The following is a 23444-nucleotide window of genomic DNA, read 5'->3' as shown; positions in this document are numbered from 1 at the left end:
TAAAACCTGTAAGAGAATTTCGGCCAGGCCTAATGTTCATCCAAAACACTCCATCAGATCTTCAGTTCATGCAAAAAATAAAACCCCCAAACTGTATTTACAGTAGCTATGTTCTTACCAGCTGCTGACTAATATACTCTCAACCTGAGGACTTTGTAGTAACTGGATTTCTGGAACTGGGAGGGGAGTAGGTGCTCAAGATGTCTTCTTCACCACTGACCTGGTCTGGCAACATTCCTGAAGGCATTGTCCCCAAAAAATAGAGAACAGCAGAAGCTTACAGAGATATAACTCCTTGAGGACCTTCCCATCCCCCAGGTGCTTATATCTCTGAGATTCCCAGTTCCAGATCTCTCCTGGTCTAAGCTCGACTAAGGGAATGGCCAATCCACAAGCCAGCCTTGCTAAGGCTCAGGGAGAGAAGTTCCTGCTGGGGATTGCTTAAGCTACTCATGAAAATAATTTATTTGTACCTTGCCACCAATAAAGATAGTCCCACCCATTCTTCAGTCCTCTCCTTTATTTTCATTCTAGAGATCACAGCTCTTTTTTTGATGAGTTGGTCTTTCAGTCAGATCAGGACTGATGTGACTCACCTTGTAATTGCTAGATACCATGCAAAGGAAGCAGGACTGAGAACAAGGAGGAAGGTTCACCTGTTCAGAGCTGCTGTAGGCTCATTTGTTTTAATACAGTCTCAGGCTATTGGACACTCAGGAAGAGCCCTAATTTAAATGACCCTCTTATTACCATCCAACCACCAGTGCTTTCCAAGCCACACGGTAAGACAGATGAAACAACAGATGAACTGTTTTTTTTTAAGCAATCATGACAAAACACAGCACTGATCACTGCAGAGGGTCTGAAGATTGGCTATCTATGGATTTGAATTATGTGCTCTGACCCACACCTTCCCTCACCTCCAAGATCTGTCATCAGCACACTCATTATTTAGCTTAAAATTCTTCAGGCTTGGCAGACAGAGGAAAGAGAGAAATGCATGTAAATCTTTTAGTAAATATCCTGGTATCTCTAAGGGAGGAGCATTTACTTATTCCAGTGTGAAAGCCCAAGGACATAAATTTGAGTCATATAGGAGAAAAGTCCTTAGGACAGAATGAAGAGGCTCCCATCTGCAGCCACTGTTTTTCTTTTTTCTTCCACCAGGCAAGAGGATAAAATACTGTTCCTCTTCCACAATTTTATTCTCAGTCTTTTGGAAAAGAGTGAATCACTAACTAGTTTATGAGTCCCCATTTCCTTTGACATTTTGGTTACTGGAGCAGTGCAGGACTCTACATGGGACTGAGCCTGGGAAAGCACAAAAAAGCCTGGACCAGCACAGCATCCCTGAGCACTTAAAGCTCAGTATAACTTAGCAATTCAGTAAAAAGTTTTAAAAAACTTAAAAATCCTAAGGCTAAACAGAGTCAGTCAAACTCTAGTACATCATTTTAATAAAACTGTCTGTCAGTTAAAACTTGTCAATATGAAGGCTGTCAAAATTTTAGCAGCAAACAGCAAAATATGTTGAAGAAGCCTCTCCAGCACCAACCCTCACACAACATGGAAATTCTATAGCAGAACTTTCAAGAAGGCTCCATCTGCCAAAACCACTGTGTGCTTTTAATTAAGAACATATATAGAAATGTATTAAGAACAACACAACGTTTCAGAGTGCTCAGAATGCCAGCCTCTTGGTCAAGCTTTCCACTCACCCCCCCAAACGTGTACCTCAGAAGAAATCATTATTTAATGCATGTACCTGAGTAGAACATGCATTCTACATTGGCTAAATGACAACAGTCAAAGAAACGTTGTAGCATCAGAAAAATACCAATACTTTCAGGCTGATCATCACTCAAGTACTACACCTTTATTCTTTTTGATACTACTTAAATACTGGATGTTAGACACTCAGTTAATTTTCCTGAATAAAACTGCACATATACCAGTTAGTTGCAGGTGATAATTCCCTTGGCTGCCTTCTGGAAAACAGTTCCAGAAAATAAAATAAGGATCATGCAAGACTTACCTTCCCTAAATGTCAAACCAAGTCTTGAAATAACTAAGCAGAAGTTATTTTCTCTCCTGGGATTTTACTTAAATGGCTCTACAATGCTTTGATATGTGACAAAAGGCTAGTTCTATCTTATTCTTACTTATGATTTTTTTTTTTTTTGTACTAAAACTTGCAGATTGATCCCCTTTAAAAACTCCCCTTTTAACCTGACTTCACAAGTTATTCTTGTATTACTCTTCTGCAATTCAGGAAGCTAATTATTTGCAGCACAGTGTCAGTTCTTGGAAAAATTAAGCTATCTTGAAACATTTACGTACAAAGATCAAGAACAAAAGTTGCAGTGCCTTCACAGTAAAGTCCTTTCTCCCAAAGAAAATCATGCATGTGTGTGTGAAAACTCTAACGATGAATTATTTATATGCTAAAAGATAGTATCCTGTGATTACTTGCAGGCTGCATTAAACTGTTAAGTGCTCCAAATGGTGGCTTCTCTGATCAGTTCAGTTGGAATAAGCTCAAAAGAAACAAGTAATATGTTCCTTGTGACTAGTTACTTGGTGACTATCAAGGCTATGATTAAGTATATAACTCAGCTTCCAACACCCATTTTTTCCTCCCTCTTTCAGTATAAAGACTAAAAATAAGATCAAATGGGGTGATTTTTGAAGCCAAAATGTACAAGTATAACATTTTCTTACTCTGTTTTTCCCACTGAGCAACAGAGATTCAGTCACATTAACAGCAATATACACTTCTACAACTGGATCCTAGTTGGCAAGACAGGCAAAATCAGGGCAATAAAAAAAAAAAAAAAAAAAGAACTTCTGAAGTACAGTAACGACAAATCTCTTGAGAGACTACATGTCTCTGCCTTCAGAGAATACACTTTCCACTTTCATACTAACAGTACAGCAAAAATGGCCCAAACTTATTTCCCTTCATCATGTTAAGTATATATTTATTCATGCCTAAAACATCAGCTGTATGTCCCTTCATCTCTTCTGTACAGTGAAATTTTCATGACATAAAAATAACTATTTTCAACATGCACTTAGACAAAAATTTCTAAAATTCACTGACTACACCTTACACTAGTAACTAACACAGGCCAGAGATCATTCTTCAGTCTGGAGGCAAAGCTGCACTGCTATATTTGTGACTATATAGAAATAAAATCAGTTTCACCTCTCCCCCACCCAGACAGGGTGGCCATGTCCCATGTCTGTGTAGAGAAGGCCTGGCATTTGTCATCTCTGAACAATGCCCAGGTATGGCTCGGGAAAATATCAGGGGGCCCAGCTAAGCCATACCTGTAACCATGCTGACAGCTTAGTAGCATGAATGATCACACACCAGACAATCAGCCTAACACCTAAGTTTTCTTTGATTTGCTACTCTACCAACACACTCTCCAGTAAAGGAAACCTTTACTTAAGCTTCTCCTCAAGATGCCTTTGGTGCCATGCCTGGAAAGCCACCGAGATCACACTGCCTTAGAACATGGAGAGAAGGAAAATGCCACAGAGCTAGTCAGCTGCAAAACACAATAAAAAAATACAGTCCAAGAACTGGAGACCTCTGCTCAGAGGTTTGCCCACTGTGATGTTCCACCATCATTGAATTTTAGTAGAACAGACCTTTATACTACTGAAGAGAGAACACATCTTGATGAATAACCACACCAAAAGTCATGTCAAGAAATGGCTCTTTGACTTGAGCCAATAAAAGAAGTGGGAATGTGGGCTGAACTGTTTATCTAGATGGCACTGTATTTGCAAAAATGATAGAATAACTTAAAAAGATTTGAGATCTTTTCTTCCCCACAACTGCATATAATATTCAATAAAGAAAGGAAACAGACACAGGTCTGCAGACACACAGAAACATATGAAAAATCAAGTTTTCCTTTCTCTTATTTCACACAGTCTACCAGCCTAGAATATGATTAAGTGAAGATTAAGTGGCAGTGTTATAAGAAATATGAGACTACTGTCGTCTCAGTTTCTCTCAACTGTTTACAATTACTTGCTCTGTTCACTTTTCTTAGCAATTACCTAACAACAGTCAACCAGGCTGAAGAGGGGAGGAAAAATTGTATCTCTGAGCTACTGCAGAACTGCATTATGATCCACACAGTGTTAAAAGCAGCCACTGGCTTTAGTTTGCCTATGTTTCAGCAGCTAAAGTCCATACCATTAACTAAGCAGGAAGCAGCAACATAAGGCTTATGTTTACTTTTGGGGTGAGTAGACTACTCACAGAGTTACAGACTACATCCTTCCACAGAACCTAGGGCTCTTTTCATTCAGTGGAACCTTTTACAAGACACATTTTCTGCTACAAGAGTTACATTTTCCAGATCATAGCACGAACAGACACTTCACGCAATCACAGATGGTGAACTGCTGCTGCAGAGAGAAAGAAGTGTGCAGTTTGCTAAGCATCAGCACTGCATTGTTTTCCTCTCTGAGGACACAGAGGATAGAAGACTCCTGGTACAGGCTGGTGACCCTCTGATTTAGGCCCAGCTATAGGAGTCTGCATTCCTCCATCCCTGGCACTACCAGGTCACGTAAGACTTGCAAGACGGAACACTGTGAGGGACAGAATGGCACGCAGAAAGCCCGAAGCTGGAAGTTCTAGGAACTTTCAGCTGTCAAAACGCAGAAAATCAGCACTCCAGACAAGCAATACAGGAATCCAGACATAGGTCCTCCCCAACACCACAAAACCCAGTAGCCCAAGTGCAGGCACCCCACCTTTCTCCTCAGAAGGCTCCCACACGCAGCACCACCACCCCTCTCCGCAGAAACAATCCAGTTGGCGTGAAACAAAATTATTTCGCCCTAGGATGCTAACCCGAGCAAACCTGAGCTTACCCCGCTAGCCGGGAACCGCGAAGCCCTCCGTTACCTCACCGCCTCGCAGGCAGACGGCCGAGCCCGCATGCCCCGGGGCACCCCGAAGCGGCTCCCGACGGCAGCGCCGGGAAGGGACAGTCACAAAATGGGTGACAGGGACGACGCAGCGCGCTCAGCCCGCGGGCAATGGCACGGCAGGGAAGGGAAGGGGGGAGGATGCCGTCCCCGGGCGAGCGAGCGGCTCTGAACGGCGCGGGGGCAGCTGAGGGGGCGCGAGGCGGCTGTCAGCGCCGCGTCCGGCTGAGGGGGCGCGCGGCGGGGGTGACAGCGAGGCCGGCGGCCCCTCGGGATACAGGGACCGCAGCGGGGAGGCGGCAGCGACAGAAGACCGAGCCCGGGGGCGGGCAGCGCGGCAAAAGGGCTCCCCGCGGCGGCGAGAGCGAGGCGAGCTGTCGAAGCCCGGGACATAGGGCCTACCGGGGCCTGCGAGGCAGCGGGCGACCCCACCGGCGGCCGGGCGGGGGGTCGGGACTAGACTGGGCTCGCCGGCGCTGAGCGCTTACCGGGCAGCCGCCTCCTTCCCGCTTCTTCACGGCGCGGCCCGAGTCTCGGGTAACCGGACTGGGCCGGGCCGGGCCGCAAGCGCCACCGGCGGGAGGGGGGAGGGGGAGGGGGCGCGGAGGGGCGCGCGGGGACGACAGAGACCCCTCCGCCCGCGCCCCGCCCCTGGCGGGCGGTGCCACCGCACTGCGCAGGCGCCAGCCTCGCGCGGGCCAACCCCGCCCCAGGGCCGGGGAGGGAGGGCGGATACGAGTGGCGCATGCGCCCTGGCGCTTCTCTCGGCCTCGCGCGCCTCTCCCGTAGGGGGCGTGGCCGGGAGAGGCGCCTCGCGCCGCACCTGAGGGACAGAGGGCGGGGGCGGCCCCGGGGTGAGGGACGGGGCGGGATCCTCGGGTGTCCGGGAGCTGCCGGGGGGGATCCCTGGGTGCCCGGGAGATGCCGGGGGTATCGCTGGGTGCCCGGGAGCTGCCGGCGGGGATCCCTCGGCGCCGGGGAAGCAGCTGGCGCGGCGGCTCTGCTCGCCCTGGTGGCGGCGGCTGTGGGCCCCGCTGCCCCTCGGCTGAGGCTGCCCTGCGGGGCGGGGTGATGGCGGCGGCCCCGGCTTAAAAAAAGGCTTAAATTTATTTTATTTTTTTTTTTGTTTGTTTTCTAGAATAAAGTCGTAAAATTTTAAGCTTCAGAGAAACCCTGAAGAGGGAACCCGGTAAAGGTGCGGCGGTGGCGGCCTGGTCCCCCTGGGTTCCCCAGCGCTGCGCTCCGGCACTCCCGGGCTCAGGGCAGGTAGAGCCACCCAGCCCAGGGGGCAGTGGGGGGGGCTGTGGATCTAAACCTCTGCCTTACGGTACAATATCGCATCAATTTCGGCTTTTCATTTGGCTGAAGGATAAAGACGGTTTAAACGTTGTAGGAAATAGCTTTGAGTTCTCTAGGTTAGGAAAACTGTGTGAACACAAGTTTACAGATGTTTAGCTCCTTTTGACAGCCCGTGCTAGGTTTGGTAGCTCATTGTTATGCAGGATGTGTGACTTGTCATGAATAACTTGCAGTTAATAAACCCATATTACAGTGTTGGTGCTTTAGTGGGAGGTATAGCCCAGTCTGTATTTACAGGCATTGGCTGGAAAGTGCTGTGAGCACAGTAACTAAGAAAATGTGCTGATTTGACATAACCCAGTGAAAGTTTCCCCATCGGGGTTTCCGTGTCACTCAGACCATGGGTAAAAGCCTCTCTCTCTCAATAGCAATTCAGCTGTTGTATCAAAAGAAGCATTTTGGTGTAAGATTGCACTGCAGCCTCTCCCCTGAGGTACATTTCTTCATAGAATTCATAGGGCTGCAGATTGGTGAGGGCAAGTATGATTTACAGTCCTCTCCTTATCTTGGGTAAAATTGAATTTTTAATATTGTAAATGACATCTAGATTTCATCAGAGTTCCCTTTAAAACTGAGGAGATGTATGCTTCCAGGTGTTACAACATAGTTTGATTTACATTGTGGGAAAAAATTACTATTTATATGTCTTATGAAGTCAGCAATTTTATTCAGATGTCACTCCCAATCCATTTATTTCTCTGTCAGTCTGCCTGTTCTTAGCTGGAGGGGATTCCCCTGGAAGGCTGCTGCACAGACACAGCAGACTTGTTTGACACTGAAATGCTCCTTTATACTTAAGTAATAGTTCTGATGTTTGTTTTCTAACAATATGACCAATGCCATTCCATTAAGCTTGCTGATCCATGATGTGTTCAACAAAATGGTGATCTGTCTTCCCACCTTTGTATTGACTTTTAAGTTGTCAGTAAGAAAACAGCATTTCCATGACAACCAGCAGCATTTCTTCTGTATTAGGGATGTGAAAAATCTGTTTTGTGTCATGTATTCCTCATGTAGCCCACAAAGGGGCTCTGCTCTCAGTCTTCTGGCAGGAAACAGAACGTGGTTTGTCCAGTTTAGTAAATTAATGAGTAAGCTGCTAGCTGACGGTGCATGCAGCTGGTGTCCTACTTCAGGGACACACAGTCACTGAAAAAACCCTGCATAATATTGCAGCACTGGATCCTGTAATGTCTGTGAGAGTGGTTCAACTGTCTACTAGGAAAACTTTCTCATTGTGGTTATGTGCTGGATTAGATTGCCCAAGAGGATTACAGAATCTCCATAATTGGAGGTTTCTAACAAAGAGCAGACAGTCTCTGGGGAGTCAGGCAGGTACAGCTGATCCTGACTCAGACTGATAGCTGTATCCTGCAGGGCTCCTGGGGAGCAGCTGCCTCAGGACAGTCTGCTCCAAGCCTCAGGAAGCTGCCTGGAAAATTAAGACACCTGCTCAGGTGTGGCAATTTGCATAGAACATCCATAGTTATTGTGTACTCAGATGTTTTTTTCTCATCCTCCTCCAGTCACAGCTCCAAGCCTGGCAGAGTTCATGGAGCATCTGAATGATGCTCTTAGCCAGATGGTGTAGTTCCAGGTGGTCCTGCAAGGAGCAGGGAGTTGGACTTGATGATCCTGATAGATCCATTCCAGCAGAGACATTCTGTGATGTTGTGACATCTTAATACAGTGGACATCCAGTAACTTAATATAATGTAAAAACTATATTATACAGATACACCACTGAGCAGAAGTATTGATAATAGTCATGTGGTTTCCCCTTTTTTACCCAGTTTAGGGGCCAGTTTTCTCTTGACCTGCACCTCAATCCAGTGTAGTTTTAAAAACAATACAGTCTCCATTTTGGATATTGCAATTGAGACCTGTCAGCTTTGTGATCCACACAATGAAAATCAGAGAGCTTTCAAGCAGGTATCATTTTATTATAGAGGTTTATGTTTTATATTAAATTTGGACTATATTAAAACAAATGTACTTTAATCACATTAATAATTTAAATAATATTTTATTTAAATGTAGCACCAAAAGAACTTGCTTGAAATAATGATTCAGTTTCTACATTGATTCCTACAAAACCCACTAATTTCATGCAATGCTTGAAGAACTAGAGGCCAGAGCTGTTTTTTTGGTTTTTTTTTTAGCAAATATGGGAACTACAGCTCAAGTGCTCTGTACACAAATGGAAGGTGACAGGGCTTGAGCCTGGCTGCATTTTGAAGAAGTGCTCCTACAAAAGGATTAATACAGATCTGGAAATGGACTGTTTTGCCCAGCTACTTCTCTGCCTTCTGTGATACAGCTTTACCTTGTAAAGCAAGAAATAGATTTTATTTTAAAACACCAGTGTTAAATTCCATGCCTCTAACAAATGCAATGGAATGCAATTCACACATTCAGTTAAATGTATGTCCAGTTTTTAGTTAAATAAGACCAAAAAGAACCTGACAGACATAGTTACAGGAGATTTTATTTAACATTGTGTACAAAGAAAGGCTACAAATGCCTTTTTTTTTCCCAAGTACAGTTTTGGATCCCTTTTTCATGTCGCTTATTTTCAGAAAATGCAAAAAAAAAAAAAAAAAAAAAAATCCAGAATGACAATACTTTTCCCCTTTTTTTCCCTTTTCTTTTTCTCTCTTTTTGGGCCTAAACTGAAAGGTGTTTACAAGTACAAGTTCAACACCTGTCAGTGTTAAACCAATAGGATTAGGTTTTCTCTTCCAAAACCAGAGCACTACAAGATACTGAAGCACCAGCAACAGCAGTATAAAATTACAAAACCCAACTTGCTAACATGGTAGCATTAAAACAATGCCAACAATATTAATTCTGATGAAACCCCAAATTATCCAAACAATAACAAATTGTCTTCTACACCTGATAACTTAGCACTATTTATATAATTTAATTGTATTTAAATTTAAATAAATAGTCTTAAGTCCCTTCCTTGGAATTCTTCATGGATTATCAACACTTGTAATACCAGAGATAAGAAACTACACAACTTAGGCAAGAGAAGGCTTAGTTTTGTGGTTTGTTTTGTTTTTTTTTTGCTGGACAGACAAAAGACAATTGCACAGCATCCTGCTGTGAGATCATATTTAATTTCACTGTTTCATTGTGGTGCTTCTCAGTCATCCAGTAACAATTCCTTGCCCTCTTTTTGCTGCCTTGGTTAGTACTGGTATCCCAAATATGTCCCTGTGCAGGTAAGTTTTATCAGGATTCTGACCACACACACCATCAATGAGTGGCTTCTTCAAGTTTCCTACCAACCTGTGAAGCCCCAAGCAGGATTTCTGTCAGGCTGTGAGAAGTGGTGAAGGCATTAGAAAAGGCTGCTGGGAAGAAATATCCTTCTGCTCTGGCAGCTTTTGCATTACCACCTACTCTATTTGAAATTGGTGTTAGATACACATCACTTTTCAGCTGTTTGTGTAATACCTTGAGTTAATGTAGTCCTCATTTCCCCCAAAATGGGGCTAAAATGGAGGAAGAAGCTTGAGCTGCTCTGTGTAGATGGGCATTAGATCACTAATGAGCACAGTGGGAAGGAAGGGGCTGAATTTCTTCCTCTACCTGCCTTTGGGCCTCATTCCCAGTGCCCCAGGGGAGATGTGAGCATCTGAGGACCAAAGCCATCTGTTCACTGGCTCTACCCACTGTGGCCTTTGTTTGAGGTCATCTGCAGAAAGCTGCTCTGGTCTTCCAGGCAGGAGGCAGCTTTGTACCTGTGCCAGCCCTTCCACACATCCACAGGGATGTAACCTGGCCTTGTCACACAAATCATCCTGCAGATTAGAGAAATAGTTCATCTGTGGTATGTCTTGGGAACATCTCAGCCCTGGGGAAAAGACTACAACGGTGACAGTCTGCTAGGCTTGGGGACTCTGGAAGCAGATTAATTCCCAAGGATGCTTGAACATCCTTGCTTGCTTGTAAATGGAATCTTTACTCACAAAACAGGCCTGCACGATCCCAGAGCTTTAGCAGTACCTGGTGCATTCTGGAAATGTTTCAGTTATCCCCAGGAATTGCTCTGCTACCAACTGAACCTCCCAGCGTGGTAATTTCTACAGTACAAAATTATGTGAAGTGGTTTCTGTTGGAAAAGGAGGGGGTCTTTCTTACTGCAAGGTGAAAGAGGAAATGTTTGCATGGTTCACCTGCATATTTTCACAATGGTCTTCAGCAATTCTCCTGTCAGATGGTAACAAAGAGAATCAACAGTGGAGGCAATCCAAGTAATTTAATAATTTTCTAATTCTTCACAACAGCACTGATGTATCTGCTTGACCTGGAAGGCCTTTATCTCATGAAAATGGAAGGAGGAGAATCAACACACACACACTCAGCTTTTCTTTGGTCTTACTGTTTCAAACATTTTCTCATTTTAGCCATTTGTAGCATTTTATCCTTGCAGACAGACTTTTAGCTAAAAAGAGAGTCTGGTCACTGCTTTTATTCACTTTTTCCTTCTTTGTGGTGGTGTTTCCTGGACAGTAATATACAGACTATATTGCTCCTAGGTATTGCCACTGGGGCAAAAGAGGTAGAGCCAGTGATAAGCTTTGCTTTCTCAGCACTGAACTGGGAATTTTCAGAGTGAGAATGAGGGGTTCCAGCACACTCCTGTATTAATTTGTATTTACTGGCCAGACAGTCTTTGCTCACAGTTATGTGTGGCATAAGCCACCTTCTGTAATGGGAAATGAGAACTTCTTTCTTGTTCCAGACCATGGGATCTGAATGATTTCTAATTTTGCTTCTCTTTTCCATTTGTGTTACTTCCCTAAAACCTTAATCAATAACCAGTATCTCCTAAGTGCTTCCTCTAGAGCTCCTCTTGGTTGCAAGGGCAATCTGTGTGTTCTGTTCAGGGAGAATTTCATAGTTTACATGAACATTCATTTCATTTAGTTCAGAATGGAGAATTGCTGAAACTCATCTAAGGCAGCACTGTGCCAATGTGAGCAAAGTTCATGAATAAAAACATATCCTGAACTGCAAATTTAGGAGGGAATAAGCAGACTACTTACTAACTACACCAAAAATTCAATTAGAGAAATTTGATTGTTTCTACTTAGGAATTGAGATTTTTCTTGGAGGAACAGACACAAATTCCTTCCTTTGAGCATGACTGTTATTACAAGTCTCCATCTTCTTGAATTAAAGTAAAAAACAAAAGGGTAGGGGGTTCTCTTGAAACATTTCCAATTTTTCACTAAAATTTCCATAATAAGAACACCACATCTGATAATGTTATCCCAGTAGGTAACCAAGCACTGAAATAAAAGAATTAACCAGTGAGGCATCAGAGAGGGTTGGTTTTTTTCCATCAGATTCTAAAAATTTTTCAAAGCCATGTTGGACAATTTGTATTTCATGCATACTTGAAAGGATGAAGATAAATTAACACATTGTGAGGCCTTCCAGTGTTCCAAAGGTGACAAACAAATTTGGAAATCCACGTATGATTTAAAGAACAGTGTATTTGTTTAAATAAACTCATAACAAACTAACAAACGACCGTAAAACGGGTTTTTAAACAGGTAAAATCGATCAAGTGTAAAAATGAACGTGCTCTGTGGGACCCACCACCTTGTGGCCAACAAAAGAGCTGCAGTTTTGCTTCAGACAGCGCAGGCTGAGAGCCGGGGATCAGCAACTGAAGGACAGGAGGGATGCAAGCGATGGGCACCAGCAACTACAGCCAGCACACTGCTGTGGTTTGCCCTTAAGCTGCTAGACTGCTAAACAGCAGCATTAAAATACAGCCTGGAATAGCTACCTCAACTTGGTAAAATTGTGCAAGAATAAAGGACACCATCAGCTTTTTAAGGGATGTGTTTCAGTTTGGTTTCAGACACTCCCCTCCCATCCAAAGCTGATACTGATCTAGTTAACCACTACTTGTCTGGCTTTGAAAACTTTTCCCGTAGTTTGCTTTACTTAACAATATAGAGTTTTACTTAGGGATGTATTCAGTGTAAGAAAAAAAATCCATGGGAATTTAAAAATAGTTTCTAAAAGCCAGGAAACTGATGCTGATTCCTCTCCTTAAACTAAAGACACAGCCTATCCTCATCATCTGAATTCCTGCAGCTGAAAAGTGTTAACGTTTCACATTCCTGCCACTAAAAGCTACATTTTTAGAAAGGTCTCTTCAATACACTCAAAACTGAAAGAACACAAATCCCCAGTGCATATGTAAAGTAATTTTTTGCTAGTTTGCTCTGATTAGATTGTACCTTATTGGATATCCAAAATGGAAAAGTTAGTTTTTCTGACACAGCTCACAAGGGAATATATCAGAGTAAAAATCAGGCTTTCTCTAAAGCCAAGTTTTGCAATTCCCTTTTTGTTTAAATATGATAAGGCTTATTACAAATATAACAAAGTAAAACAAAACAAAACAAAAAAACCCACAGAAAACCCCAAACGAATAAAAAACCCAAACCAACCAACATCCCTGGGAAAAGGACATAGAAGCCTTTTGGAAACAATTTCTGAAAACATAAGACTATCTGAAAAAACTTAATTGCAAAATTAAAGGACATTCAAGAAATTGATTCTCATATTTCAAAGCAGTCACTTTCATCATCAGCAATAAGATGCACTATCTTTTCCAGCCCAAAATTACCAGCTTTGGGGAAAACATATCCATACTTAACAGAAATAATTAATGGGTTAAGTTAAATTAACTTTTTTTTTTCCCTGATCCACATGCCTGCATGTTAGATATTGTTACATTAGAACTGAGCATTGTAATGAGAGACTAAAAGCAACAACCTGTAACAGTAACCAAAGCAAAAGCAATTTTCTCACGGTTACATACTATAGATCAGTAATTTAATATTAAAATTCACTTCCTACATAAATAAAAATTTAAAAGTTGGGCAAAAGTAAATTGGCACAGTCATTATAATATTGCTTTCCAGTTTCAACACTGCAAAGAGCAGCCACAGGTTCCAAACGCTGAAAGGAAAAGGCTGTCACCCAACCACCTGCTGTAGTTTGGTTGGGTTTTTTTTCCTTTTAAATGAAGTCATCAGCAGTGGAACTGCCTCAGATCCATCACACAACCCTTGGAACAGGGAGGTGTGCAGCTTGCAGTAAAAGGATTGCTATAGAACTGCACTGTACAACTGAGAACAAAATACATCAAACCAAAACCATGGAGTCTGGTGTACTGGTCTGCAAGACTTGTCTGAAGTCAATGTTTTTCAGGAGTGTGATTCATTTTTACCCTCAAAAAGGCAAAAATAAAATAAATTCTTAAGCCTTCAAATTTCCTTGCCTTCATTCCCTCCCTCCCTCCCCCCAAAAAGCACCTCCTACTATAAACATTTTTTCAGTTTCAGGGGTTCAGAAGTTGGAATGTAGTGGAAATACATACAAGAGGGAAGGAATTTCTAGTTGTACATTACATTACAAAGAGATTTGCTCCCAGACCTAAGGAGGGAGGGATACTAAGCAATATTAAATTCCTATAAGAATCCTTACAACGCATGCAAAATATTGATATACTCACAAAATTGAAATTTATATTGATTCCTTTTTTGAATTTGCAACTTCACAGTACAATATTTTCTAATATTATGCAGCAGTCAGAATTACAGTGACTACAAAAAAAATTTCCCTTCAATTTTTTTCTGTTTGTTTGAAATAATTTTGGTATTTTGTTTGAGAGGTTGCAGATCACCCATCAGAAAATGTGAAATTCAGCATAACAGTGGTTGCTTTCTTTGTCATTTTTCCCCTCAAGTGATGTTGACACCACCAGCCTTTCAAAATCTGTCTCTCCCTCCCCTTCCCATGCCAACTCCTTCCCTTGTCTCCAAGCTGTACTTTTCTTCTCACCAGAATGGTGATAGATGGATGCCACTAAATGGATGCTGCAGAACAGGGTAGGAAGAAGTCAAGGGGGCTGGAGTAGTTTATGGAAATGGAACCACTCCCACACCCCCTAAGATGCTGGGTACAACTGCTTTCTAGCCAGAACACTTTGCTCTGGATCCCAGGAGTTAGGTGATGCTTTCACTTCCCTGGACAAACACTGCTGCCCCTTACACCTCTGTAACCCCCATGGCTTTAACTGGAGGCAGGGAAACACAAAGCCAGTATTTGGCTCAACCTTTTGTGCTGCTGCATGTAGTTCCATAGAAATTTCTTCACTGCTCTTAGTTAAACCAGTGCTGGAATTCCACATGATGCATGCTACTTGCTAGATTGTCCACCAAGTACATTCTGAAACATTTTATCAAAGTATTTGCATCTATCAGAAAAAGACTCTTGTAGAAGCAATGTACAAAGCCTCCAAAAATTCAAGTATCAAAAAAGAAAAAAGATGTTCTGGTAAAAGTTTGGAGTAAGCAGCCAGCCAAATGCTTCAATTATTTTTGCAGTGATAAAATCTTTCCTTTGGAGTGTTGAGAATTAACAGTCTTTTCAATTAATATTCATTAAGTTTGGTGGGGGTTTAAGGAATTTAGCAATTCTGCCTGGATACCATTGCCCCTGCTTTTGTATGCAAACAAACAACAGAATCACAAACAGAATCACTGACTAATCCTCCCTGCCTCTCTTTAATTTGCTGTATTTATTTATAGTCTAACATCACTGGGCCTGGTTCCTTAACCCAAAAGAAAAAAACCCATCAGATGTGCAACATATGCAAGAGCAGGGCACCTCCTTCCCTGGAGTCTGGATAAACATTTGCAAGGGAAGGGGTGGGTGAGAGGAAAAAAAAACCCAACAAAACCAAACAACCAACAAGAAAAAAAAAAACAAACACAAAAACCAAAACAAAACAACAGATACAACCCCAAACAAACCAACAGTTCAAGTTGTACACAAAACTGTTTCATTTCTTTAGAACCCTGTTCAAATCAAGACTTGAATTTCTGAGGAGGGAATCTTGATCCCAGACCCTTCCCTTCTCCTCTCCTCTGGCAAAGCAATGTTATTTTTGTGGCCTAGAACAGTACTTTAAAAACAGCAGTTATTAAAGACACAGTTGTGATATATCTCCTAACTCCCCCTCACCCAAAAGGGGTGTCCTATCGAGTGGTCCAGTAGAAATCTTGAAGTTTCTTTATGATAAATTAAACCCATAAGGTGAGGAATACCTTCTGTCACATTCCCAACAAGAATACCAGCCACACTCCTCAGTGCCTTCGTTCGAGTGCCTATTGCTCCTTCTAGTGGAGGTTCTGCACAGCTCCATCTCCAGTTCTGTCCTGGTCCTAACAATCAAAAGGAGAGATTTTTCTCCTCTCTCTTCAGCTTGTCTCTGGTTAACAAACAGCAAAAGCACTGAGGGCTGTCATTCCCCAGGGCAGGAACAGACCAGCAGTGTCTGAAGGAACACCAGTCTTCTTTTTCTCAGGTGTGGCAGATGGTGCCAAGAGCAGTTCTGTGTGTCCTGTTGGTACTGCAGACACCTACACCTCTGTGGAGAAGAGAATGCTCTGCCTCTTGCTGTCTGGGGTAGGGATGGTCTCTAGCTGCAGGAAGTACAGAAGAACTTGAACCTGGAAAGAGAAAGAAAAAGGTGGTATTAAAGCTCTGCTAACTCATTCTCATCCTGGCTATTTGACAAGTGGCAGACATGCCTACAGCTCTCTCCCCAGGAACACCTTGGATTTATGTATTTGTTTTAATACAATGTATTGTAAAATACATTTTAAAAGTATTTTTAAATTATTCTGTATATATATGTATATATATATATATAATTCTTATATTCAAATGCAAGGAATACTTAAACTTGCAGTGCTTCAGAGACACTCTTTTCAGCTTCTAGGGTATAACAGTAGTGTTGGTAGGTCACTGAATTGAAAAAATCTGATCTGTAATTTGCTGCTACTCAATCAGGAAAGTACAAACCAGCCTGAGCAGCTCTCACAGTGAGCTAGGTTTCTGTGCTTGAATTCTTTGCACTATCCTCAAAAGGCAGCAGTAGTCTAAGGAACCTGAATTTAACAAAGAATTTTGTTGTGCATTGGTCAGGCTGGTTTCAGAGCATGGTGGAAAAACACTGACAGGCCTTTTACCCCAGGTGAGCAATATGGTGCTATGAGACAGCCCCAAAAAACCTTACTGTGCACAAACAGGAAATATCCAGGAGTGTGTGCACATTGACATTTTTCCATTGAAAGCTGTATTAGTAAAGATGCCTGAAGAAACAGTTCTGCAAACAGCCTAAAATACCCATGTAAGGGTGAAAGTTGCTTATGACTAAAAAAAACCTGTCATGCAAACACAGCAGGATGGCTGAAGCAGGTCTTGCTAGAGGACTGCAGCTTCCCACATACTGTGTTCACAAGATTCAATAGCACATTTAGGGTTTTACCTGGGACATGACTTCTAGTGACCAACTATCAGTCATTGTGATGGGCTGGGTTGGGTTAGCAGGGATTTTACTGTCCTTCTCTGAAGGTCTGAGCAGCGTTGGTCCAAAGACAGTTGCAAGATTATGCAGGGACATCTTGTTAATGCTTTCCCTCTCAGCAACCCTGGGAAAAGAGATGATGAATAAAGCAGATCTTTACAAATATCTGAGTTTGGGAGCATTCTTACATGAGAAACCATATTTATTCCTTTCATCAAAAGTTTTAGATACATTTAGTCAACCACTCTCTACAGTAAGCAATACTCCTCATCTGACACTGTCACAGTCTCCAGGCACTCTACAGACACAGCTCACATTTGAGAGAAGAAACCAAGGCACAAAAGTTAAAAAAATTGAAATCAATAATGCTTTAAGCATTAACTATGTGTCTAAAGGATCCTTTTTTTTGATACCTTTTTAAATGGTCCAAAAGGAAAAGGAATGTCACAAGGTTGGGTTCTGGAAGTGATAACAATAGATTCAACATGCAGCTTTCCTTTGCAACAGGATCTGAAAGTGCTACAAGACAGAAAATAACAAAACATCACCACAAACAGGGAGTAAAAATTTGGCTGACCACATAATTTCCAAGCCAACAAATATGGATGGTCTGTATCCCAAATATGGATGACACACTGTAATTACATCAGAGATCAGAAGGCCAGATTTGCACATCAATACTCACAGGATCTCTTTCCTTTATTTCCTAAATATATTGAGAATCTTTTTCCTCTCAAACATTTCAAGTGCTTTTGGACTTTCAACAATTTTGAATTTTTTTTCTCACATCACAATACCATGAGGTATAACCCCCTCAAAGAGGACTTCCCTGAAAACCTGAATGAGGCAGCCAGCAAGCCCACAAGCAGGCTGTCATTCTATTCTTCCTTCAGAAACATGGACATTTCTGACTTACAAAAAGGCATGGCAATTGCACATATTCAGGCTCACAGGAAGAAGGTGCCATTCCAACACCCATTTCTGACCTCCATTTCACTTCCCTAGAAGCTTGTTCCAGGTTTCTGTCTGACATTATAAATACAGGGTTTGTAGTGTGTTGGGAGCATCCTCCTACAGCAGAGTGTCTTTAACTCAGACCCTGCTATTGAGGGTTATTTCTGCTACCACCTACCAATGCCCTCAGCAAAGTTGGGGTACAGTTCATCTGTAAAGAGGGGTTCAGGCAGCTCTCGGAAGTAGAGTTTCAAGGTGCCTGCAATGGCGTTGACATCCATCTCGCTCATCATCACTGACACATCTTTGTTATCTGAAAGAGGGAAGAGGGGAAGCAGGGTAAAGAAGCTGCTGGCTTTGCTTTCCTTTCCTTCCTTTTTCTGGTTTTGGCTCTCTTTGTTTATCCACTGTCTTTGCCCAAATAGCTGAGAGTTTTCCTGTTTACATCTCCCAAAATTAAAGGAGCCACCTTCTGATAACTGAATGACTACACAAAAGACTGCAGTTTATAACTTTAACTCAGTAGAGGGTTTAGTTATGCTGTGCCAGCAACCTCAGCCTGATCTGGAACAAGCCCTGCTTGCCAATGTTTGTAAGAGTTTCACCTTTTGATAGTGACAATTGTTATTCCAATTCCCTGTCTCTAACAGCATGGAATAAGAGACTCTGAGGCTGTCCAAGTACCCACAGAGTGCAGCGAGAGTACACAGGCAACTCAGGGCTCACATTTCTGCTTTGTTAGTATTAAAACAACAAAACCACCCCCTTTCCTCAAACAGACCAACCAGCAGAGCCAGCACCCAGGTCATGAAGCTTAGTGTAAAACAGCACCCAATAGGAATTAAAAAAAGTAATTTTTCCAAACTGTGAGACACTCTTACTTCCACTAGTGAAGATTCATAAATCAGTGTGACAGTGATTCTTCTTATGCAGGAATCTCTACTTCTTAATGCTCCTTGTGGAACACAAGAGTAAAAATAGCACAGCCAACTGACAGAGAGCTCACACAGCTTCTCACAGTGCAAAAGGAAACATAAGAAGCAATTACTTACTGACATCAAAGGCAGCTTTCAAAGCTTGGATATCAGTTGCAACCCCAGAGACACGGTAGATGCCCACCTCCTCCATCCCACGCCGCTCTATCTCCTCCACACACTGGCGCACTATGTAAGGCACCTTGGATCTCTCTCTCCTTAAGAAAGCCAGAGACAGGAGTTCAGCACAACCCGTGCCCTCAGTGCTCATCACCCCAGCCAAGCTGCCTAAAATCACCCCATCGTTTTACTGTGCAAACCCCTCCTGGGGAATGGGGTGGGAGAAAGTCTGAGCTGACAATCAAGACTGCGTTGAAAAACTCCTTCTGAGCCTTGAAAAGTTTTCTGAGTGTCCCAGCCTGAGCACTTGGGCTTCTGGCTGGGTCTTTGTGTGACTGTGTGCAGGTAAACCAGGATTCACAAACAGACCTTGAAAACACAGTAACACTGTTGCTTTCCAATCAATGCCATTCCATAAGGAGGAAATACCACACTTCCAAAACTATGTAACAGAACAAACAGGTTTCTTCTGGCAAAGGATTAACAACAAAAGATCAGGGGTTAAAATAATACAACAGGATCCAAAGAACTGGAACATTTCCGATTACGGAAAGGAAACATCACTATTCAGTGTCTCTGGAAATATGTGACCGAGTCAGCTAACTACAGAGGAAAGGGGCAAGGGGTATTTCCAGAACTCATCAAAACAATATTCTGTAAGTAAACACCTGAGCTTTCAAAACCTGTGTGCATCCTGGTTTTTTCCCTGCAAAAACTGAAGCTCAGATAACATACACCATCTCTTTTCTGCAGCCCCAACCATCTACACCACTACCCATGCGAAGCAGACTTGGCTAACAAATCCCTCGGTGGAGTAACAACAAGGCCACCCCACTGCCCAGTTGGCTTCCTGACAAACCACAGGGAGAAATGTGCCCCATCAGCTCACTTGGTGACAATGGCAATCTTGACCCCAAACACCCCAGTTTGTTTGCGGGAGGGCATCCTCTTCAGGCTAAACTCCCGACTGGTAAACTTCACTGACAGCTTCACTTCAACCTGAACAAAAGAGAAGAAAGGAGAACTGCTATTACTTTTCAAACCTTTAAATTTGATTTTTTATTTTTTTTTTTTTTTTTTTGTGCTGCAATGGAAAGCAAAGAAATAAATAAAGCACAAAAGAGGTACAGAAGCAGTGCTAGCTTCTCTTATCCATACTTACTCCATTCATGGAGATGACCGTGCGCTGCCAATCTTTGTCCTGCAGTGCCTGTGGGTCCAGCTGAAAAACATGGAAATTACCCATGAGCTAGGAACAGACTTCAGAGAACTCAGCTGTCCTGAAAATCTTCTCTAAGTCAGCAGAGCACTAGGTGCTTTGAACATGTCATTTTCATAGGAAAACCCATACCAAAGCTTCCTTGGTTCAGGTAATGGGACACTCAGGTATTGTGCAGTTCTCTAAACAGGCCTGATGACTCCTCACACGCATGGGAAATCCAGCAACATGTGCAGTGTCTGCTCAACAACAAAGGCAACCTCAGCAAGAAAAATCAAAGTTAGAAAGCCAATAACCTCAGCTTTCATAGGGAGAGAGACTGCATTCATTGCTGTAGCACAACAGGCACATTAACAGCCAGACAGATTTGTCCTGTCCCACAGGACTAGAAGTCAGAAAAGGGGAGGAGAGATTCATGAAATGACTCTGATTTTAAATAGAGGAAACTGTCCACCTCTTCAGTTTTCTAGAGACAGGTGAGGTTTGATGAGTGTGAAACTATTGCACTGAAATAAAAAGCCAGGCTGGGGAACTTTATAGCTCTTGGCTATGAAGCTAATAGCTTCCAAGAATGTTCCACTGAGTTTGAGAGACACGATGACCCTAACAATCAGAGCAAAGGAGAGAAATATAAAATGTGGTCCATACAGACACAAATAACTTTAAACAAACCAAACCTCTGTCGGGATCCAAAAGAAAAGAAATTGAGAAAATGGTCCCAGAGATCACAGAAAGTTTTCCTCTTTCAGCCTGCCTATTCCTTTTTTCCATTTCTATTGGAACACAGAGGCAGGAAGAAGATCTGGCTCTGCTATTGCAAGAATTCATTAAACAAAAACTAGTTCTGTCACCAAGCCCTGACCTCCCATCTTCAGCTTTGCTTGATCTCTTGAGTGGGCAGTTGTGAAGCTGGGGAGCAGCTGATTCGAGTGCATAAACATCACCCAGCCATTCCAGTACTGCCTGGGAAAGTCCAAACACATCTGAATGCCTGAAGAGTGGCAGTCAGCTCAAGCTAGAGGGGCAAAGAGAGAAAAGCCCTGGCTGCATGGGACTTGTAGCAGCAATCACAACCAGCCAAGGCAAGTAGACTTCAGTGCCTCCTGAGAAGGCTGGGTAATGCTTGGCTCTTGAACACTGAGACACAGTAAGACCAGAAGGAAACAACTGCAGTGGCACTGTCCTCTGCAAACAAGAGGACACTCAGTACTAAAACTACTTCTGTAGCACAGCTCCTCCTTCCCCCAGAACCCCAGGAAAAGCAGAGTTCTCTGAAAGGCAGAGTTGAAGCAAGAGCAGCTGCAGTATACTCTGGGAGATCCTGGCTGCAATCATGCTCACACTCTCAGATCACCAACAAACCAGCCCAGTGCTGCTGACAGCTACAGAAACAAGTCCCCCCACGCACTTCCCCACTCCTCAAAAAGGACAACTGGCAGAGAGAAGTTTCTCCCTGCTTGCTCTCACTACAGACACCCAAGACAAGCAGATCAGCCAACCTTATCTCTGCGCCCTTTGTTACGGATGGGAGCCCACAGGGGGGTGCTGCCAGCACACAGGTGCCTTCCTGTCGAATTGGACCGGTTCCTGTAGGTGCAACTCTGGAAGAAATTCCTGAAGACCCCTTGTAAGGAATAGTCAGTAACCCGCAGCTCCCACATTTTGGGACTGCACAAAGGTCCAGGAGGCCAATGGGGAGCAGGACTTAGCTTCAGTGCTTCAGCAAACCCCAAATAGCAGACTGCTTGCCAAGAGGGTTTGCTTATAACTGGTGGAACAGATCCGCCCCCGCCTGTGTGGCTGGCCAAGGTCCCTACAAGCTGGCCAGAATCTAGGCTGTTCTTCCCTGAATTTCCGTGATGGGAGTTTGATTTCTTTCAACAACTGCATTCTTTCCCAGAATCAAGAGGAAACCATTTCTGAAGTGTCTGGTTTCCTATGAAGGGCAACCATGCCCAGTATTCCTGAAAGCTTGATCTCCAGCTGCCTCAGCATCCCACTAAGCCACTAAAATGGTGCTGCTGATAGATACAGCCACACCAATCCTCCAGCTCAGAAGCAGTGCTCCTCCATATGCTTTTAGAATAAAGTCAGTGAGTGTGTATTATTTATAGCAGGGAGAAACTGCTTAAGACTGAGAGGGGAAGAAGGTTTTGAATATCTGCCAAAAACTAGTTAAACTAGCAGGTATTACTGGTTAAGTCTCAGTGATGACAAGAGGATTCATACCACTGTACAAAACAAAACAAGTAAATAGCAGTTAAAAAGTACAAGCCAAACAGAGTCCTACTCTGTCCCAAGAGTATGAGGGAAAGGACGGGCTGCTGGAGCCTAGAGCTCACAGAGATCAATCCTTGCTGGGTAACTACTGGAGCTGAGCAAGGACTGCCATGGACCTGCTGCCACCTCTTACTCCCTTATCTCTGAGCTCTGTTGCAGGGCTGGCAGGACCCTGTGCTGCCCACCTGCTGTTTGACACCTGCTGGAGAACAGCTTGGCTTGAATGGAGACCAGCTAGGGAGAACAAGCACCAGGGAATGGGTCTGGTCTGGCTGACCCCAGCCAACCCTGCATAAATCACTGGCAATAACAACAACAATTAAAAGAAAAAAAAAAAAATCTCCCCTAAGGTGCTATTTAAATAGCAAAGTGAAATGATGGAAGCTAACACAAAAGCAAAGCTTCAATAAGCTCTCAGCCATGTTGAGTGAGACAGGAAGATCAGGTCCAACAGTTTGATAAAGTCACAGTAGGAAATAACAGAGTAAACAGGAAACTAAGAACTCCATTTAGACTTTGAGCAAGCTTTCAGTCCTGGAGCCTACAAATGACTGACCTAAGGCCAGCAAGAGCAACCCGGGGAAAGGCAGCTGAAGCAGACTGGTTACAAAGCAGTCTGAAGACAAAGAGTTAAGAGAGCGTGATGCAGAGAGAGAGCCTGTGACAAATGGGGTCATGCTGTCTTCTGGCCTGATTTGTAGATCAATGACTTAGAAGACAGAACACTGAGCAGAAGAATGCAATCTCCAGACTGCGAGGCAGAAGGAGGCTGCTCTGAGTGAGCAAGCACAAGGCAGTGGCCTTGCCAGCTCAGGAAGGGGAGGCACTGTGAAATGACTGCTTCTTCATTAAGTTGACAGTGAAATCTCCTGCACCTTTAAACATTTCCTTCAAACAGTTGCTTAGTTTAAATGACAAAGGGACCTGTCCCATTCTCCACGGAAACTGTGAAAAACTGTGCTGCTTCCATGACATATGCAAACAGGAGAGAACCCTAAAACCCTCACAGCCTCTCTCCCACTGCCTAGCTCAGACAGTCCTCACCAAAAGTGCACGCTGCACAGGAAAATTACAAACCAACCAGTTTGTCTTTACTCCCCCAGGCATTCTTTGGCATTTGCAATGGCAAGATACAGCCCCAAATTCACTAACGAATGCCTCT

General features: G+C 43.2%; 2 protein-coding genes across 11 annotated transcripts in view; both read right to left on the bottom strand.

Moving 5' to 3' along the window:
* Positions 1-5630, bottom strand: part of SPECC1L (sperm antigen with calponin homology and coiled-coil domains 1 like) — a 98235-nt gene extending 92605 nt beyond the window's left edge. For 4 of the 5 annotated variants that reach the window (XM_071763266.1, XM_071763264.1, XM_071763267.1 and 1 more), the window contains exon 1: positions 5448-5630. The gene's annotated coding sequence lies outside the window, so the exon portion shown is untranslated. Of the gene's footprint in view, positions 1-4902; positions 5072-5447 lie in introns of those variants that run through there. The other variant, XM_071763268.1, reaches the window with a different exon arrangement.
* A 3158-nt stretch (positions 5631-8788) lies between these two features.
* BCR (BCR activator of RhoGEF and GTPase) overlaps positions 8789-23444 on the bottom strand; it is a 100207-nt gene continuing 85551 nt past the window's right edge. For 5 of the 6 annotated variants that reach the window (XM_071763231.1, XM_071763229.1, XM_071763233.1 and 2 more), the window contains 7 exons: positions 19946-20005; positions 19673-19782; positions 18742-18881; positions 17868-18002; positions 17149-17254; positions 16697-16859; positions 8789-15875 (listed from right to left, as the gene is read on the bottom strand). In XM_071763231.1, coding sequence (XP_071619332.1) covers positions 15786-15875; positions 16697-16859; positions 17149-17254; positions 17868-18002; positions 18742-18881; positions 19673-19782; positions 19946-20005 — 804 coding nt within the window. In that variant the 3' untranslated portion in view covers positions 8789-15785. The remainder of the gene's footprint in view (positions 15876-16696; positions 16860-17148; positions 17255-17867; positions 18003-18741; positions 18882-19672; positions 19783-19945; positions 20006-23444) is intronic. The other variant, XM_071763230.1, reaches the window with a different exon arrangement.

The sequence above is a fragment of the Heliangelus exortis genome, chromosome 19 (assembly GCF_036169615.1).
Source record: "Heliangelus exortis chromosome 19, bHelExo1.hap1, whole genome shotgun sequence".
Classification (NCBI taxonomy): Eukaryota; Metazoa; Chordata; class Aves; order Apodiformes; family Trochilidae; genus Heliangelus; species Heliangelus exortis.
This window is presented reverse-complemented; position numbering and strand designations above follow the sequence as displayed.